The sequence below is a fragment of the Piliocolobus tephrosceles genome, chromosome 1 (assembly GCF_002776525.5).
Source record: "Piliocolobus tephrosceles isolate RC106 chromosome 1, ASM277652v3, whole genome shotgun sequence".
In the NCBI taxonomy this organism is placed as follows: domain Eukaryota; kingdom Metazoa; phylum Chordata; class Mammalia; order Primates; family Cercopithecidae; genus Piliocolobus; species Piliocolobus tephrosceles.
In genome coordinates, this window is record NC_045434.1 from 26054918 (window position 1) to 26075864 (window position 20947).

The 20947-nt window shown below is 34.6% G+C and overlaps 2 protein-coding genes across 4 annotated transcripts in view; one reads left to right on the forward strand and one right to left on the reverse strand.

Annotated features, from left to right (window-relative positions):
* Positions 1–408, reverse strand: part of NME7 (NME/NM23 family member 7) — a 220571-nt gene extending 220163 nt beyond the window's left edge. The window contains exon 1 of one of the 2 annotated variants that reach the window (XM_023207111.3): positions 148–408. In XM_023207111.3, the coding sequence (XP_023062879.1) occupies positions 148–150 (3 nt within the window). In that variant the 5' untranslated portion in view covers positions 151–408. The remainder of the gene's footprint in view (positions 1–147) is intronic. The other variant, XM_023207112.2, reaches the window with a different exon arrangement.
* Positions 319–20728, forward strand: BLZF1 (basic leucine zipper nuclear factor 1). 2 transcript variants are annotated; one of them, XM_023207109.2, is made up of 7 exons: positions 319–783; positions 1929–2006; positions 8982–9421; positions 10771–10970; positions 12919–13047; positions 14500–14719; positions 19423–20728. In XM_023207109.2, exons 2-7 carry the CDS (start codon positions 1979–1981, stop codon positions 19606–19608), a joined length of 1203 nt encoding a protein of 400 aa, XP_023062877.1. In that variant the 5' UTR covers positions 319–783; positions 1929–1978; the 3' UTR covers positions 19609–20728. The 2 variants fall into 2 exon arrangements, with proteins under 2 accessions (XP_023062877.1, XP_023062878.1); XM_023207110.2 differs by having other exon boundaries at positions 428–803.
* Positions 20729–20947: the final 219 nt, after the last annotated feature.

Sequence of the window (20947 nt, forward strand, 5' to 3'; positions counted from 1 at the left end):
CAGTAACAGCCCGTGGGAAGGGGGAAAGAGATAATGAGGAGAAGGTCCGGAAGACAGGACAACTTTAAGTGCCCATCCGCCCGAAGACTTGGAACGCTAAGTAGCTAGGACCCCACAGCCGTTCTTCTGACATCCCCTGGCACTCACCATTGTCTCAGGATCTCAGCACTAGAAAATAGGTATCGTTGAGACAGGAAGACACCACCACCAACACCATCATCCGGTTACTCAGGCAACAGAGCACCGCCCACTGTCGCACGGTGCGTGGGACGCCGCCGCCCCACCTCTTCGTTCTTAGTGGCTGGGAGTAATCGCAGCTGCGTTCATCTAATCGACAGGCCCGCCCCTCCACGCTGTCGCCTGGGGCAACGAGACGCCGTTTTTTCTGTTTCCGGCAGTTTTACTTCCCTTTGTTTAACAGCTGGCCCGGAAGTTTAAGTGAATCTGAGGCTTGGGCTCCAAAAGTTGCAGTACGGTATTTTATTTTAAAGTAGACATCTGTCCGCTTTCCACTTACGGAGGCCTTACAGTGTGTGTTCTGTGTTACTTGAGTTTAAACGCACTGCAGAATGTATTTACCCTTCTCTTTTGGAAACGTATTCCGGAAGCGAAACCCTGAGTAATCGGAAGTGGTTAGGAGTGAGAGAGCTCCTGGATATGTGGAGGGCCTGGGCGGGTCGGCTTCTGAATGGAAGAGGTCTGTGAGAAGTTAACCTGGTGATACCGATCCGAAGAGCCTATGAAGTGAAGCCCCCTGAAATACGGAGAATAAGAATCTTACAGGTAAATCCGACGACAAGCAGGTATAACTAAGGATGCTGGAAAGGGACGAAGGTCTGGCTGGAACTTGGTGGCCAGTAGCTTTGGATTTAGGGAACGATTGTTGTTCCGGGAAGGCTTTTTCAGACAGGGATGGAACTTCGGTTTCGACTTCCCGGGACAGCAAAGGTTGACAGACTTGTCGCTTCCCGGCCTATCGCTTTCATACCTACTCACTCCCCCTACTTACCTCTTCACCCCCTCACCTTCATTTGGCATTTGCCAGCAGGCACTCGCTGTGCCTGTACGTTTCGCAGAGCAACTATCAAGGGCAGTTTCGGGGATCGTTACTCTTACGAAGGGTTTTTTGAATACCTCTTTTCGGAGCAATAGACTGTAGTGTAGAAAAGTTTATGACTGTTAAGAAAGTTAGTCGTCGGGTTCACTAATTGAACTGAGTTGTATCTAGTACTGAAAGCGATCTTTTTTTTTGTAGTGAAACCAGTTGTCATCTAGTGTACAGTTTGTCATATTTATATCATTGCAGTAGTATCACCTTTTTATATATTCTCTAGTAAATCTGAGTCTGTACTGTATGCAGTGTGTACATTTCTGAAAGCATGCGCTCAATATATGTTTCTCTTTTTACTTGTGGAGCTACACTAGTTTAACTTTTTATTACCAAAAAAGTATGAATTATGTTATCTTGAGTAATATTTTTTGTCGTTTGTTACACGTCTAAACAGAAGCTCCTTTTTGATGTGTGTGTGTGTCTGTGTGTGCATACGAATTGTGTCAGTATGTCTCCTAAGAAAGTAATTACTTTAAAATTCCTCTTGTCATACGGATGACACAAAACCACCACAGTAACTTCATTGCCATTGCTTGGCTAAAATTCAGGACACACTTCTGACAATTTAGTGTATTGGTGAGGATGGTGAAACGGAATATTTAGAAGTAAACCACCCCAGTTTTTTTTTTTTTTTTTTCAGACTTTTGGTAGACGTAACAATGCCTTCTGGGAGAATGGGATATAAGAGACATATCCCTTTCTAAATGCATGCGTACTAAATACAGAAGCAATTAAAATATCATAACTTTTAAATTAGAGGTACTCAATGAATGTGTTTATATGATATTTAAATTATTTCATATGCATACATTTCTAGGTTGTTCAGTAGAAGCCTTGGAGTGCATTTTCAGTGGTTAAGGGGAAAAAATGACTACTAAAAATTTAGAAACCAGAGGTAAGTGGCTTTTTTATAGCTTTTTTAAAACATGACATTTATGATGATGTGAAGGAACGTTTGAGCCAGATAACTAGATCTCATGGACCCCCTTGGGAATCATTTGTTATTTCAGATCCCTTTGTGTTTATTTTGTAGTGCAGTGTTTATATTTCAGTACTTTAGATGTACAAGTGAAATTTAACATCATTAATTAGAATTATTAGGTGGCTGCTCTTAAACATTTAATGTTAATACAAAGTTTTTAACAGCTATATTCCCTATATGCTAGAAGATTAAGATTTAAATAAGAATATACATTTTTAAAGATTTAAGTAGATAGACAAAGCAACTAGGATGTATCAAAGATCTCTTTCATGTTGTATTAGTTTGCTGGGGTTGCTGTAACAAAGTACCCTAAACTGTGTGGCTTGAACAACAAAATACATTGTCTCAGTTCTGGAGGCTAGAAGTCCAAGATGAAAATGTCAACAAGGCTATGCTCCTTCAGAAGGCATTAGAGACACTCTCCTAGCTTCCAGTGGCTCGCTGGCAGTCTTTGGTGCTCCTTGTCTTGTAGACGTACCACCCTTATCTCTGCCTTCATATTCACGTGGCGTTCTCCCTGTGTGCATGTTTCTGTGTCTAAATTTACCCTTTTTATAAAGACAGCAGTCATATTGAAAAAGGAACCCAGCCTACTCCTGTATGATTTCGTCTTAACTAATTACATCTGCAGTGATCCTGTTTCCAAATGAAGTCTCATTCTGAGGTAGTGGGGGTTAGTACTTCAACATATAAAGATTTGGGGGACACAATTCAACCCCTAAATTGCTAAATACAGTAGTCGCTTTTTAGTCCTAGCTAGTTTGTCCTCTCTAATATTTAATACTGTTGACCATTCCCTGCCTTTTGAGATACTTTCTTTTGATGACTTCCATGATATCACTTTTATTTTCAGCCTACTCTGTAGCCTTTCACTGTCCAATGCAGTAATTATATGTGGCTATTTGATTTTAAATTAATATTTTCTAAAAATTAAAAATTCAGTTTCTCAATGACACTTGCCAAACTTCAAGTGGTCAATAGGCAAATATGGCTAGTGGCTATTTCAATCACTGAATAAAATTCTGTTGGACAGCACTGCTGAAGCTGTATCTCCTCTGTTTCTTTTTCAGCCTCCTCTCCTTCTTGTTTGTCTTTTAAGTATCAGTGCTTTTGACCACTGTTTCTTTTCTACTGTCATGACTTCAGTAATTATCTATATAAATGACTTGCAAATCTATCTATATCCCTGATCTCTTTCCTTATGATTCATACCCTTACTGGCCATCATACTGCTTACTAGCCATCCTCACATAGCTATAGGCAACAATTTTAACATGTCCCATAGTGAACTTCTCCTGACCCAGCTTATTTTTTGGATAGGGTGAATTCTGCATGCTAGAACCATCAGTGAAAGATGGAAAACTGTTTTCTAGATGCCAGTTTTTCAGCAAGCTGACCTACAGCAGCACACCCTCTCTAAAAGCAGGTTGAAATAAGTTTAGGAAACAAGGAAGAAAGATCATGCCCCTAAATATGTAATTGAATTTAATTCAGCTGTGCAACAGCATTTCATAAGTCACCAGAAGGCTTTTATACCATTAGATAAGCAAGTCAGAGACTGTAATGAAAGTAATAAATGGTAGATTAATGGAAAATAAGAGCAGTTAAATAATTAATGTGAAAGCAACCAACATGGTGCTTGTCAAAAAGCAAAAACTAAATACAATATTATGATTAGTCATGAAAAGTACTGGCAAGTCCTCAGTGAAATTAAATTACTTTTTAATATTTATTATTACTTGTTTTTAATGAGGATTAGAGTTATAAGGTACTTTAACAAACATGATTTTATGTGATCTTAATTATCCAGTAAGGAAAATAATTCTATTAGCCATATTTCTGTTTAATCTTTCATCTGATGTTAGTGAACAAAAGTTACTCGTATTGCATGGCCTGTGAAAGGTGTACTTGGTTGACATTTGTCAGTTGTCTGTACTTCCTGTAACTGCCTCAGGAGATAAGTACAGTTGGTTTGGTAATAGCAACAGAACTTCCTCTCAGAAGACATTTGAGCAGTACTGTCATCATAAGAGGGATGTATCATGGCTGCTAGGGCTGTTTCTGAAAAGGAAACATACAGTAAATAGTAATAACTAGAAACTTAAATTAAAATCCAAAGCTTTTCTTGGATGTGGGATTAAAATTAAAAATAAAGCTATTGAAGTCAAATAGTTTAGTAATAGTAGACCAAATAGGAAGGTCTGAGATATTTAAATATTTTTGATTCCATAAAATAGTCTAACACTAGTTCTGTAGAATAATAGGTAAAAAAGATATTCCATGAGCAGATAAATTCAAGAAATGCTGTATTAAAAGAGAGGCTATAGGACCTCTTAAGAGTCTATAGTATAACTTTAATACTAATGTACACTGAAACTCCATAGAGATGCAGTATGCAACATTGCCCACACTTATTTGTCCAGGGAACTCTATCCATAGAGCCTTTGGTAAGAAGAATGCTTAGATTCCAGTTCAGTAAATCTTGATGTAACTCTTAAGTCCATTGTATGTAACTTATTTTACTAATTTAATAATAGCTAACTAAACTTTATTGGGTGATATGGGTGACATTTAAAAAGACTCTTGATTTAAAATTACCACATGAGAATCCCTAATTTGTTTTAACTGTTTTATAACTGAATTTGTGTATGTTCTGGAAAGTCTTTCAGACTATAACCAAGTTAGGAATTAATGATTTAGGGTAGAGGAAAAAACATAAAGCAGTTTTTAAATGGGTTAGTTTTTGGATGTTAAAAATGAATCACTCTAGGTAGTCTATTAACAGATTAATAAACTTCAGTAAGCATTTATTCATTTTCTCTGTGACAAGGATCATTTTATTACTTCATGATACAAAGATTAGGAGGCAGTCCATACCCTGAAGAGCTCCCAACAGTCTAGTCTACAAGAGAAACAAATTATTTTTGAAATATATACTACCATGTTTGCATTACTCTGAAAGCACCAAGGGATGGGAGAAGGATGAGGTTAAGTGCTTTGTCCAAGGTCACACAATACATGGCAGTAGGGACTTAAGTTATTTTAACTCAGACTCTAGTGAGTTAGAGTTCTTTTCAGTACCCCATTCTGCTGACTTAGGTACCTCTCATCATAGATTGAAGTTTTATGAATAAAAGAGAAATATTTGTTCAATGACAGACTATGAAATTTTTTTTGCCTCAATATTCTAGAGCAAGGGTTGGCAAATTGTGGCCCTCAGCCTCCTGAGAATATTTGCAATCGGTTTGATAATAGTGGACATTAACACTATTTAAGCCAAACAGTATCCTGAATTTAAAAAATTCTGTTCTTCCCATTATTAGACCTATGTTATCAAAAAACTATATTCAGTTATTGTTGTTATAGTTTGAATTTCATCAATAAATTTTTTTTCTCTTATTAAATACTTACATGGTATCCTCAGTTTTACCTTTTGGTTCACAAAGCCTAAAATATTTACTCTCTGGTCCTTTACAGAAAAAGTTTGCCAGCTCCCATTCCAGAATGTTAGACTAGTGACCTTCTTTGTTCTTTCTGTACATTTCACCAGTCCTGGTAGGCAATATGAATGAGCAAACCTTAGATATGTTTTAGTTCATTGATAATTGATCACAGGTGGAAGTAATGATGATGAATAATTTAAGGATTGTTTTGTTGGTTCCCTTCGAATAGTGGGGAAGAATAAGGATTGATGTTTTTCTTGACTTAAGCATTACTCATAACTATGGAGCTGTCACCATAGGTCCTTGTCTTCCCACTTGAGATAAGGTAATTATTCATAAATGTGTCCCGGATTGTGCCTACTGCATATGTAATAAAGGTTTCTACATATGTCACAAGGAAAAACAGAATTATGAAAGTTACCAGGTGAGAAGATGTAAAGCCTTGGCTCTTCTGCCTGCTTACCTATGCACATTAGTTAGAATCATAGTTATTACTGAGAGGGAACTGTCATGTAATATATAATACATCTTTGATATTCATAAATGCTTGAGTAAGTAGAACAGTTTAAATAAAGTTAAGAATAAATTGGAATAGAAACAAGTTGATTGAACTTCTTGATCTCCCAACAAGGTATTTTGTTCAAAAAGAGACTTCTGTTAAATACGTATTAATGATTCTTTGCCTTTTAAATTTAACATTAATCATTTTGTAATTTGTTCTTGAATCTCTGTTACTTAAAATTCCAGCTCAAAAATGTTACAGCTTGCCTAGAAATCTTATTTGACCATAATGGAAGTATCACACGTGTTTTTTATTTCCTCTGAACAATGGGCCTGAACAATGGCTCTAGTGTGTATTTTTATTGTTGATGGCTTTTATTAATTTATAGTTAATACATGATTCTACATTACTTCTTAAATGCCAGAATGTCTTATTGACAAAATTAGACAAGTTAGTTAAGTTTAGACAAACTTAAAATCAGATTTTAAGAATACAGGTGGCTAGGTGTGATGGCTCACACCTGTAATCCAAGCACTTTAGGAGGCTGAGGCCAGAGAATTGCTTGAACCTAGGAGTTCAAGACCATTCTGGACAACATGATAAAACCCCGTCCCTACAAAAAAAAAAAAAAAAAAAAATTACTTGGTCATGGTGGCACATGCCTGTAGTCCCAGCTACTTGGGAGGCTGAGGTGGGAGGATCACCTGAGCCCAGGAGGTCAAGGCTGCAGTGAGCTATTTTTAAATGATTCAGTGGAAATTCTCTTTGTGAGTGCTACCATGCTTTGTATTAACTAATTTACCAAACCCACCATGTTAGGCGTTTATTTCACTTTCTGAAGTACCCCTTTGTTTACCTTTTTAAAAGTAGAGTCAGTCCGAAGGCCCAAGGGGTGTTTAAACTTCACTTACATTTCATATAGAAATGAAACTATTTTATTCTAATGTAAAATGTTTTGCAAAATAGAACATATTAACTATACCTCAGATATGTTTCCACCTCCTTCTAATTAACATAACTCAAGATTTCCAGAACATTTCTACACAGGAAAAATTTGAAAAAAGTAAATCTGTTAATTGAATAAATAGTCCTATAGTCTAGCAATATAACTTTAGGATTTACATAACAGAATGAAAGTCAGAATTATATTTTATGGCATTAAATAAATTAAATTTCTCTCCATATCAACATCCAAAGTTTATTAGGAATTTATATAAATAATAATAAAAGCAATAGGACCTAACATTTAATGAGTGCTTACTGTGTCAAATACCATTCTAAACAGTTTACATGTATTCTATTTATTTTTAAGTATATACAAATCATAGGCATTGAACATGCAAATAAATAAATAGTAAGGACATTAGGCATAGATCCACAGATTACACTGGTAGAGTGATTTTGGAAGGCATTTCAGCCATACAGATCTTCAACAAACCCATTGATTTTATGCTTGGGAATTTATTTGAAAAAATAATTCAGAAGTTAAGAAAAATATGTAGGTATAAAAGTGTTCAATAAAGTCTTATTTATTATAGTGAAAAATTTGAAAGAGTCTAAATATTCAACAGTAGAATAATAAGAAAGTAAATGCTGTATTAACTTATATTCTAGTCATAAAATAAAAAATATGTTAAGCTTACAATATTTATTACAAGTGTAAAAGGAATTCTGTTTTAAGTCTTTGTTTTAGGAGATGGTATTACACACACACACACATATATACACACACACACATATAGAGAGAGAGTGTCTACAGTATGCCACGCCTTTGATCTTATTACATATATATGTATGGTTTGGTTGGACAGTGATGAATTCACTGAAGACCAATCAGTAGTTCATGATTGTCCTTAATGTTTCTATAGACATAAAATTTCTATTGAAATATTTTTATACCACTTATTGCACACTTATTATATATTATCCTGTAATACATTTTATCTTTTTATATGTATGTCCTGTCCCCTAAATTAGGTAGTAAATTTCTTAAGCATAGTGGTCTTGATAGAATGTCTACCCTACATTAGGTACCCAGCACCATGTTTGCTGCCCGTGACCAGTCAAAGTTCATCATTCTAATCATTGTCACTGATCTGTGTGCTCCTCTTTTGTTCTTCCCCTTGTTATCATTCATTTGTTTATAACATATATATGTATAAAACATATATATATGAATACTACATGCAAGGCACTTTATTGGGAATACAGTGCATTTTATTGGGAATACAGTGCACTCAAATTGAAAGCCACTGGATGGAATGAGAGAACAATAAAATAATTTGGGTATGATGCGGTGAAAGTGAGGTATAAAGATGTTTAATCTGACAATTCAGTATAGTTTCACTTCTGTAAGCAGGGCATAAACTGTTAGGCCTAAGAATAGGATTGAATCTTCATACATTTTTCAGTGTAACATATATGTTGCTTCCTCTTACTCCAAGAGTTCACAAAAACAGGTGAATCTCTTATGATGTAGATGGTTTCAAATGTGCATATATATAGCTAACATTTATTTTTAACTAACATTATTGAGTGTCTACAGTATGCCAAGCATTTGATCTTATTACATTTTTCTTACCAAAATTCTATAGCAAAGTTGTTATCATCTCCAGTTTGCAAATTAGGAAATAGACATTCATGGAAGATTAAAGTATTTACCTGGGGTTATACTAGGAAGTAAAAGTCAGAACCAAATACTCTGATTCCAAATCTCTGGTCTACTGAAGGAAAGTTTAAACATGTACCTTTTGTTGATACATGATTGTTTTGAAAATTACTTTTTCTCTGATTTTTTTTTTTTTTTTTTTGCATTCTTTTTAGTGCGAGTAATTTTGAATATAGGGTTTAGCATTTTCTTAGCAATTTCTTGCTTAGAAAATTTCTTAGCATTTTCTTGGCATTTCTTCTTGGTAAGTTTCTGTTTTGTTTCCTTTTTGTTAGTCACCCTTACTTCATCCCCAATCCGAGGAGCAGGAGATGGAATGGAAACTGAGGAGCCACCTAAATCTGTTGAAGTTACCTCTGGAGTCCAATCTAGAAAGCATCATAGTCTTCAGAGTCCATGGAAGAAAGCAGTTCCATCAGAGAGCCCAGGAGTTCTTCAGCTAGGGAAAATGCTCACTGAAAGAGCAATGGAAGTTGAAGCTGTAAGAATATTAGTTCCCAAAGCTGCTATAACTCATGATATCCCCAACAAAAACACAAAGGTTAAGTCTCTGGGACATCATAAAGGAGAATTCCTTGGTCAGTCAGAGGGAGTTATAGAACCTAATAAGGAACTCTCAGAAGTAAAGAATGTATTAGAAAAGCTCAAGAATTCTGAAAGAAGGTTACTACAGGACAAAGAAGGTCTTTCAAACCAGCTCCGTGTACAGACAGAGGTAAGAACAGCCTTAATTGATAAAATGAGTACTATTCTTTACGTCTGGACCTTTTAAATCTGCATGTTAGAAAACTACATTTCTTTATGGGAATGTCATTTATCCTAGCTTGTCATGTCTCTAAAATGCTTCCTCTTAAATTTCTCATTCTCTCTCAGTTCTCTAGAGATACTTTATATTGAGAACTTATACTCTAAACCTCATTGAAGATGGAGGTGTGAGGTGCTTTGGACAAGACCACCAATAAGTTATAAAAGTAGGTTACAATTATAAACTGCCAGACCAAAAATTGACCAAGTCAGGCGTAGTAATTGACCAGCAGTCCTTGTTTTAATCCATAAATTTCAAGTATTTTTGCCTGTGTATACAGGATACTTGGAATAAAGAGAATGGTGGTATAACTTACTGTGTCTTCATTGTAAATGAAAAAAATCTGTACTGCTTAAGTGTGTTGCTTTAATCTTTGCATCTTAGTAAAAATTGCCTTGCCCCTTCCCTTGTTTCTCTATTAGACCATACATCTTTTGGCTAGATACAAGTCTTCTTCATAAGTGAGACCATGGTTAGTGGTTTTTATCCAAATAATTTTTAAATAACTAGTTTCTCATTACAAAATGTAGTACAAATTTATGTTGTAAAACTTTTAGAAAAAAAAAACACAAGGAAAATAGTGCCACCTGAATCATTTCATCCAGCTATACTTGCATAACCATATACATTGAGTTTGCTTAGTGTTATAACCCACTTTTTTCAGTTATTAATGTTCTGCCATGTCACAGAATATTCTATTACAATGTCATTATTAATAACAGTGTTCTTCAATAGCTATACCATATACCAATACCCATTACTGGATATCTGTTTTAATTTTTTGCTGTTTTCAATAATGATATAAAGAACATACTTAGAAACATACTGGATTACTTCCTTAGCTTTATCTTTTAAAAGTAATTTCTTAGGATGCAATAGACTAACTTATACATGTTGAATAAAAAACATAAGACATTCTAAGTCATATTTTTTATCAAAATGTATTGGTTTTGTTTTAATTTTTTTTCCTTTAAGTGTTGACTGGAACTATTTGTTATTTTCATAATGACTTTTACTCTTATTACAAGAAGCTCAGTTTATTACCACATGGACTGTGGATATAGATGTATAGAGAGTAGTAGAGAGATATGGTTTGTATATCATATAGAACTTAAATATTTAATTTTACTTTTTGATAGAGGCTTTAAGTCATGGAGGTCCAAAATTACACAGAAATACAGTCTCTTTTTGTTAATTTTGTTACATTAAAGTTAGTGATATTACTTTGAGCTTGTTGTATTGATTATGTTCTCTTCTAGGTAAATCGTGAGTTAAAAAAGTTACTGGTGGCTTCTGTTGGGGATGATCTTCAGTATCACTTTGAACGTCTAGCCCGTGAGAAAAATCAGCTTATTTTAGAAAATGAAGCCCTAGGTCGAAATACAGCTCAGCTTTCTGAACAGTTAGAACGTATGTCAATACAGTGTGATGTATGGCGAAGTAAATTCCTTGCAAGCAGGTATTTTCTACAGCAAATAGTATTTCATTTCCTAGGTTTTGCTTCATCAGGTCTTTGATCTATAACACAAGAAAGTAGATTGCAGTGTGAAAATTTCTGACTAAGGTCATCAAAGTACTTCATTTAAGATGTGGACTCTCTCTCCTCTGGCTAGTTACACAGTCTTCCTAAATGGAGAAGTGATATAAGGATCATCCCTTATTCCCGAGTTCTAGTTTATAGTAAAAATACAATGTTTAAGACCAAAACAAAACTGTAAATTCAGACGTCTAGTAAACATTAAAATCACAGAAAGCTGAACTATTTTTCCCCAAATATTTGAACTCCCTAAGATAATATTATTCATTCTAAATGCTCTCTTCTCATAGTTCTTTTAACTATATAATAAAGCTTCCCGACCTTTTTCTCTCCATGCACAAATGGAAAATTATAACATTTTTGTGACATACTGGATGAGGCTACTCTCATATGGCGGGGAAAACGCCGGGGTCCTCATCCAGGCCTCTCGACACACTGGTGGTTGGGAAACTCTGCTATATAGTATGATTCTTTGTCTGTTTATCCCCTCCCTGCCTCAATTTACAGTTACTGGATAACAAGATCTGGATGTTATCCATCTGTGTATTTCTGGTACTTAGCAAAATACTTTACAGAGTATGTTTAATAACTGTTGATTTTAATTGAATCATCTGGAGATTTCTCACAAAACAACCATAGGTTTACAGGGTGTATTTGAAGAACCATTGATTGTGATGAATACATTTTTAGGAAAATGTTTTTTTCATGTCTTAATATCTCTGACACTTTCTAGCAGTTGTTCACTCTCTTAACAGTCTTTCATTTATCTCCTAATTGTGCTAGTTCATTATGCTATTTGGAAAAATGAACTATTTATTCACTTAGAATGAAAGTTAATTGAGTTGATTCTTATTGAACATTTTTAAAGAAGCAAATCATGCATCTATTATACAAATTACTGCAATACGCAACTTTTTAACATCCTGATCAACACCAATAGTAACATTTCATTAAATTTTTAAATATAAATTAAATACAATTTTATTGGTATTTTAATTGATGTAATCTATTGTCAAAATTGTTTTCATTTTGAGGAATTTGGTAGTAACTGCAGTCTCAGACTTAAATTTTAATTTTAAATTTTTCAGCTGATTAACCATACTCAAACATTTTGCTTCAATTGCATCAATAGAAAATTGGTTAAATAAAATTTTGTGTATCCAATCAGTAGAAAACATGAAGCTAATTTTTGAAAAAAGGGAATGAGATAGCTCTATATGTGCTAATATGGAAAAGTCTCTAAGATAAATTATTAAATGAAAAACTAAGATTTAGAAAAGTGTGTATTCAGTATCTCTTTTTGTAAATAAAATGGATAAATTTATTTTTAACACATATGTATATGTTGAAACATACATAAATTATTTTTTTTGAGAAGTGTAAAAAAACCTTGTTGGCTGCATATAAAAGAAGGATAGGGATGCTGGGCATGAGGAAAGACTTTATATAAGTCTTTTTATATCAGTATTTTTCTGAGGGCAAAGAGGTAATTGAGTGTAAGAAGATAATTTCGTTTTGTTTGCCTCTTTAAGTTTTTCTGTGTTTAAAAACATTTAACAATTTTTTCTTTCAAATTTTGGTCAATCTAGGGTAAGATTGAGATGTATTCCAAAAGTCATTATATAGGAAAGTTGAATAACTTTTGCCTTTGTCATTGTCTCAATGAATATTTTAACTGAATCCCTTTAATGAACTCTAAGCTCATAAACATTTTTAGTGTTCTTTAGTCAAAATTTAAAAACTGTGAAGTAACTATACTATGTTAAATCTTTGTTAGCTTCTGAAAGTGACAGTCACAAAGTAGTATATTCAATTTTTTACACTGTATTATTGTCAGCAAATTTATATGTAAGATTTTAATCTTTTTCAGGGTAATGGCAGATGAGTTAACCAACTCAAGAGCAGTTTTACAGCGTCAAAACCGTGATGCACACGGGGCTATACAAGATCTCCTAAGTGAACGGGAACAGTTTCGTCAAGAAATGATAGCTACCCAGAAGTATGGCACTTGTTTACATTCTGAACTCTTCTGCTTTCTCCTGCAAATTACGTTATTGTACTTTTGTGTTTGTTTGTTTGTTTTTGTTTTTGGTGTGTCTACATTTGATAACTTACTGAGCATATACTTTTAGTAGCATTTTAAAATAGATGCTCTGGGAGGGAGGAGGACTAAAAAAATAGAAGGCATGCTTTTCACATTCTTAATTGGGGAAATAATTAGTTATGTCTGTATTAGAAGGATTCTCTGGATTTAAAAGCAATTGCTGGTTATAGTTGTAGTCGTACAGTTTTTGGTAGAAGCCAAGGAGTGTACCTGTCTCTCCTGTGGAAGGAGATCTTTTTGAAGACTTTCTGCAGTGTTAGAGCTTGTTTTCATGTCCATATACTCCAGAACTATCAAAATTGATGGTCTTCCTTAAAAGCCTTTTGCATTTTTATGTAGTTGATTTATTACAGATAGAATCAGTAAGTGTCAAAGAGCAAATTATAGGGGACACTAGAAGAAAGAAAACACAAGAAACCTCTAGCCAGTTTAATCAGGAAAAAAAGAGAAGATATACATTACCAGTATCAGGAATGAAGGGGGGGTACAATATAGACTCTATACACATAAAAAAGATAATACAGAAATGTTATGAACAAATCCATGTCAATAAATTCAGTAATTTAGATGAAATGGACAAGCTCCATAAAAAACAGACTACCAAAGGTTACTCAAGAACAAATAGATAACCTGAATAGCCCTAACCTATTAAAGCAAATATAATAATTTATAGTTAAAAATTAAATATTTTCCAGTAAAGGAAATTTCAGGTCTAGATGGATTCACTGATGAATGCTAGTAAATATCTAAGGAAGACATAAAACCAAATTTACAAAAATTATTCTAGAAAATAGAAGAGAAGGAAACAATTTCCAACTCATTTCATGAGGCCAGCGTTATCTTGATACCAGAACCATTAGCCAAAAACCACCAACTAATATCTCTAATTGACATAAATGCAAAAATCCTTAACAGAATTTTAGTGAGTCAAATCCAACAATACATACAAAGTTTTATACATTATGACCAAGTAAAGTGAATCCCAGGAATTGTAGATTGATTTAGCATTCAAGAATCAATTAATGTAACTCACCAAAAAAGAAAAACTGTATGAATATCTCCATAGCTTCACAAATTATGTAAGTAGTTCCTATACTAAAAGGTGAGAATGAAAAAAAGTACTATTTGTTAAATGATTTTCAGGCAACAACCTAGTAGATTAACATATGCTTTCTGTAGTCTAACTTACTTGACTAAGACATCCAAATTTATGGAACTCTGAGAGAGAAAGGGATCAGAGAAAGATGTTATATAATTTCAGAAATATTTTTATTACTTATTTACTATTATTAGTTTTTACATTTTGCTCTCTTACTAATGTCCAGTGTTCATGTGTGTTCTATGCAGATTATTGGAGGAGCTCTTAGTCTCTTTGCAATGGGGAAGAGAGCAAACTTACTCCCCTAGTGTACAACCCCACAGCACAGCAGAGCTAGCATTAACAAATCACAAGTTGGCAAAAGCAGTAAATTCTCATCTTCTGGGAAATGTTGGCATTAACAATCAAAAAAAGATTCCATCAACAGTTGAATTCTGCAGCACTCCAGCTGAGAAAATGGCTGAAACGGTAAAATATTTTCTCTTTTGTGATCTGTGGAACTTCTAAGACTGTCCTCTTACTGAAAGGTGACATATTGTCATGGAAAGTGTTTGGCATTAGGAATTAGGAAATGTGGGATCTAAACCACTCATGCTATTGAGTGTGTTATCTTGGAGGAAATTATTTCCTCTTCTGAACTTTAATATTTTCTAACACTACTATTCTATTTTTAAGGACAAAAAAAGTAATTATTTTGAAAGAGGTCCTATGTTTTAGCTATTGAGTCACTGATAATCCTTTTCTTGAGTTAATTTTGATATAAAAACCACTGCGTAGAATTTTTAATGTAGTAGATTAAATCAGTATATTAATAGATTAGATTACTTCTGATCTAAGAAATTACTTAATTCCCACATATAGATGGGAATGTATCAAGTACTACAGAACAGATAGTATAGTCGTGGATGAATTCAAGGTCCATGCAGCTGGCTTGTCAAATACTCAGCTCACATTTCTGTGACAACAACCAAGTTCACCTTCATTACAGCTCCCATGTCCCCATTCTGGGTCACTGCCAGTCGCCGTAACTTTTGCACTATTAAAATCTTCAACTCAACATCTCTCTCTCTCTCTGATCTGTGATCTCAACGTTTTTTTTCTTTCCAACTCTGATTCTTCATTCTGACTCTCTGGATGTGAACACATCTTTGATCACATAATTGTTTTTATTCCCTCACTCCCTGTATTTTTTTCTGTGTCTCATCAGCTCACTCTTCTAGTTTCTCGTCCGGCTCTAGCTTGCCTAGACTCTATTCATAAGTGCCTTACTGCCTTATCTTCCTCTCCGAGTACGCTGAAAACCCGAGTCCTGTGTCAGTTCAGCTGTTTACCTTTTTGTTTCAGTACCCGTCAAATACTACCTCACATTCAGCAGATGACTTTCCTTCCTAATCCACAGAAGAAAAAGGGGACAGAGGCAGAAAACTGCCTGAAGGTCTCATTTGATATCTAGAAGCCTATCTGTATGGCAGCATACATTTCTCTGAGAGGAAAGGGTGTCCTTCCTCTTCTCCTAAGCATACCTCCCCTCTAGGCTCTGGCTTCCCTCTCAACAGTTATTCTTTCTCTGTGTTGGCTCTTTCCTGTTGGCTTAAGAACATGTCCAAGCATCATTCATCTAAAAAAGAAAAATCTTCCCTCTATTGTAAGATCTCTGGATATGGCTTTATCATCTTCCCTTCACATCCAAGAATCTTGGACAAGTTGTCCATACATGTTTGTACTTACACACCATCCATTCCTCAATTACTACCATCACTTAAATCTGTAGACTTCCTGCCCCACTATTCTCAGTAAGTACTCTTAAAAAGGTCATGAACATTTACTATCATATTATACTGTATGGAGCATTCCTTCCTTGCAACTCCCTTGACCTTTGTAACATCACTCTTTCTTGCCCTCTCTGAACTCTTCTTCATAGACATTTTTCCTCCTTTAGATGTTGATGTTTCATAGGAATCTGTTTTCCCCTTTTCAAAAACCCCTTCATTTCCTAAACACCATACTCTTGCAATGATTCACTACTTTTGTGACCATTGTTTCTAAGTTTTTGAGGGGGAGGGGCATCCTCTTCCTGTGACCCCTCTTGAGCTTTCTTAACATAACATACTTTCTGTATTCTCTTGGTGTTATTCTGTTACCATAGCTTTATGCTTGTGACTCTTCCGTCTCAGACTTTTTTCTGAGTCTGAGAGATTTATATCCAGCCAGGCATTTCCATCTACTTGTTCCACAGATGACTAAAAATAGAACCTCTTTTCTCCTTGCTTTTGCATTTGTACAGCCCCCCTCCCCTAAAAATCTCCTCCTTTTCCTATACTCCCTGTCTTGATGAATTATACCTACTCTATAGTGCTGTTTTCAGATTTCCATAAAAAACACATATAAAGCCTGTAGCAGTTTCCAACACACTGTAATTTCTCAATAAATGGTAGCTATCATTTTTACTATTTCCTTCATTCCTCTAGTCCTGTTGATTTTATAGATCTTACCAGTTTTTTTCTAATTTATCCCCTCTCAAGTTCAAACACCTGACTTCCAGCCTAGCCCACTGCCGTTGCCCCCTCACTGATACCCTGCCCTGCTTCTTAGCTGCTCCTGCCCACCCACCACTGCCAGAGAGTTATTTCAGAAGGCCAGTTCAGTCATCCAACAGCTCCCAGTCTCCCTCATTATTGAATCAGAATTCATTCATACTGTATAGAAGGCTTTTTATAATCTTTTTTCCATCTCCCCTTCTCAAGAATCATTTCCCAAGTGTCACTACCCACTGTACTTCACATTCCAGCAGGGTTTAACCACTTTTCATGATGCACATAGGCCATTGTATCTCATGCCTCTGTACATACTTTTTCTTGTCTAGACTGCCTTCTCCGCACCTCTTTTGTTGCCCAACCTCTATACCACCTTTAAGAACCTGCCTTCTCTGAATCTTGCTGGCAATCTGAAGTGTTCCTTCTCCAGCCTTCCGTTGTACTTTGCACTTATATCTATAATTGCCCTTTACCGTATTAAATTACAATAGTTTGATTTTCCATCCCTCTCCCAAACTGTAAACTCCTAAAGGGCTGGGCACTTTGTGTTTCTATGTTTCCTCAAGGTCTAGCATAATCCTTTGCACATAGTAAGTGCTCAGCTACTTACTGAATGAGTCAGTACCTAAAATTAATCATTTTTATCCAAAACTTTGTTTCTCCTTTTCTATTCTCTTTGTTGGGAAATTGTGTCACTGACTACTTAGTTGCTGCCAGTAGCATTTGGTATAGTTGACCACTCCCTCTTTCTTGAAATACTCTTTCCTAGGTTTATATAACCTTATACCGTACAGGCTTTTCTCTTTTATCCATCCATTTTATTTCACTATACCATGTTAGGTATCCTCAGGGCTTGATTTAGATCCCCTTCTTCTCCCAGTCTTTTATCAACCACATTCTCCTATTTAACAAAACTGACAGCCCTTCTTCCTTAGTGTCTCTTAAACTTTTCAGTCCCATTGCTTCAAGGTGCCGTCATTTCTTAGCTAGATTATTACAATAACCTCCCTTTTTCTGTTCTTCTTATGTCTGCTTATGCATACTGCTTCCTCCATCCGCTGTACTGTGTATAGAATGATCTCTCTGAAAGGCACCCTGCATAAAATCCTTCCCCATCACTTTCAGGGTAAAATACAGAAAGCTTTCTGTTCATATTAGTGTGTCAGTCTCCTGCTCCTGAATTCCCTTAGCATTTTGTTTCTCTCTCTCTCTCTAAAGACCTGTAATGTAATAACATCTTTATAGTATTTGAGAACTTATTTTCTTTTCTAAATTTATAAACAACGTTAAGGTAAGCCCTTCATCTTTGCTTATCCTCTAGCACCAAACCAAATTCCATAAAAATAGAAGGATCTCAAAAACTAAATTGAAAAAGCAGTCTAGTTGAAAAATAGAGGTGCTAAAATAAGTTGATGGCTCTTAAATAATGCCAAGACATTCTTAGAGTAGTGATGACTCTTTGGGTTTGGTGGTAACTTAGAAGGGAAAAAAAATCTGCAGGACCACATGACTGCTAGGGAAACAGGCATCACCAGCCATTTCAGAAAGCTGCTTTGAACAAGCCTTATATAAGAAAGAGAGAAAGCACTTTTCCCGATTCATTTCACAATTCTTTCCAATTGCAGTGCTTGCTACCTTTGTACCATAACCCAGACACATCATGTGGTGATGATTAGGAAAATATGAACATGAGAATCAAGAGCTGTGAGCCAGGCACGTTATCCCTGCCCTTAACTGGAGAACTTTTTTCAGCTCAAGAGTTCCTGTTTTGGGTATCAGTAAAGGAGACAGATTAGGAAAAATCAGAGGAGAAGAAGAATTAGGAGAGCATTGTATTGTGGAATCCAGAAAACAAAAACATGGCTGTAATCATAAAATACTGCATATAAATTAGAAAAAGAGAAATGAAAAGCCATTGATACTATAAATGAAAAGTTATCAAGGATTTTGAAATATCATTTCCATAGAAGAATGGATCCTTCTATTTTTATGGAATTTGGTTTGGTGCTAGAGGATAAGCAAAGATGAAGCGCTTGCCTTAACATTGTTTACAAATTTAGAAGAGAAAATAAGTTCTCAAATACTATAAAGATGTTATTACATTACAGGTCGTTAGAGAGAGAGAGAGAAACAAAATGCTAAGGGAATTCAGGAGCAGGAGACTGACACACTAATATGAACAGAAAGGTTTCTGTATTTTAGCCTGAAAAATATAGAAATCTTGATTCTGAGCAGTTGAATGAAAGACTGAAGAGGGGAAGTAGTAAGTCCATTTTGGTTAAGGAAAAAAAAATTGACATCACTTAATGATATAATTGACATATAAAAAACTGACATCACTTAATGATATAACCTCATTGTCTTCTATGTTTTCCTGCTTTCCTACCAGTATCTGTGAAACATTAATGTCATCATTTAAAAATATATGTAACCTAGATAATCTAGTAATTAGACATCAATGTTAAATTTACAGCTTAAGAAAGGAAGTAAGTTGTCTTTTCAATCAGATTCGTCATTCAGTTTTTATAAGTTACATATTAATGAAGTGTAACTTTATAGGTAGGTATATATCAATGAAATCATAGGCTTTTACTATCTATATTGCATACTTCTGACATTATATCTTATTTTCCTTAGGTTCTAAGAATTTTAGATCCAGTTACCTGTACAGAGAGTTCACCAGATAATCCATTTTTTGAGTCTTCACCAACCACCTTACTTGCTACAAAGAAAAATATTGGACGATTTCATCCCTATACTAGATACGAAAACATAACTTTCAATTGCTGCAATCACTGCCAGGGAGAACTGATTGCCCTTTAACAGTCAATATGTTGGAGGCATGCTAAGGTACTTGCTTATTACCCAAGAGTCATTATTATTTGGGAACTGGGGTTCTTACAATGCTAGAAGTAATATCACTTCCTATTTACAAACTGTATATACCCAAAGATGTTTTATGTACTAGACTCCAGATTACCCTTTCTTAATAAATATCTCAGGGTAAGTAAAGAAAGAAACTATATAGATATATTTAAAATAGAGAATACTTTCCAAGCAATACATGATACTTTTCCTAAAAGACTCTAAAAGAAAAAGATTCTGCAACTCTCTTTTAAGCACTAAATTATTGTTTATCTTGCTGGATATTTTATATGAACAGTGTTTATTTAGATGCACTAAAGCAAAGGTAGGCAAACTACAACCTTGGGTCAAATATGGCCACACCCATTCATTTGCTATTGTCTAAGTTGCTTTTGCATTACAACTGCGAAGTTGAATAGATGCAGCAGATCCTTTACAGAAAAAGTTTTCTGACCCCAACTCTAAAGTAATTGTAGTAGGAAGCTGGAGAACTTTCTTTCCCTTTATGGTAATTTTTTGAGCTACAAAAGAGCCTTGCAGAAATGGATGAAGGGATTAATCTTTTAAAAATAAATGCTATATAATAAAAAAAATTTTAGAGCCAAATTAACAGGTACTTCAGCAAAACATGCTCATTTTATGCAGGGGATTCTGTATTCGGAATGGACATAATCTGACATATATAAAAGAAACAGATTCTTAACTATTGACTCTTATTTAGCAAATGCAACAGACAAGAATATCCAACTTGATATTTATAAAAGGTAGACTTTTTCTAAAACAGTGTATAAGCTCAAAGAAAAAAATGCAGTCTATCAATTAATATATATTATGTAATATATATTATTGTGTATTTATGATTAGCCATCATAAATGCCCATTGCTTGGCCTTTAAGAATAATCACATAATATTTATATCAAATTATACAAATTTGTTGCAGAAGTGCCTGTCAGAGAAATCATCAAAAGACAAACCTGGTCAAATAATAATAATTGTAACGTCTATGATTTTTTTTTGTCTGACTCATCTGAGTTATATTTAGTTTTCAAGTGGCAATAAATTTATCTACCTTCTTTACTATGACTATTCCTTTTTTCCCCCAGAATTAGTGCTTTGGTTTAGGTCTTTGTCTAGCTTAACTACTTCCAATTGATTCTTCAGCCTTTTCTTTTAGGTTTACTTACTATAAAAGTCTCAGAAGAAAACATAAGGGGAAAGCTTCACGACATTGTATTTGGCAATGATTTTTTTGAATATGACAACAGAAGCACAGGCAACAAAAGAAAAATAGATAAA

Bases quoted from the DNA above. Each gene is read 5' to 3' on its own strand.
- BLZF1 (XM_023207109.2), top strand. From the start codon at position 1,979: ATGACTACTAAAAATTTAGAAACCAGAG. The intron at 9,422-10,770 runs GTAAGAACAGCC...GTTCTCTTCTAG, and splicing joins AGCTCCGTGTACAGACAGAG to GTAAATCGTGAGTTAAAAAA. The intron at 10,971-12,918 runs GTATTTTCTACA...AATCTTTTTCAG, and splicing joins AGTAAATTCCTTGCAAGCAG to GGTAATGGCAGATGAGTTAA.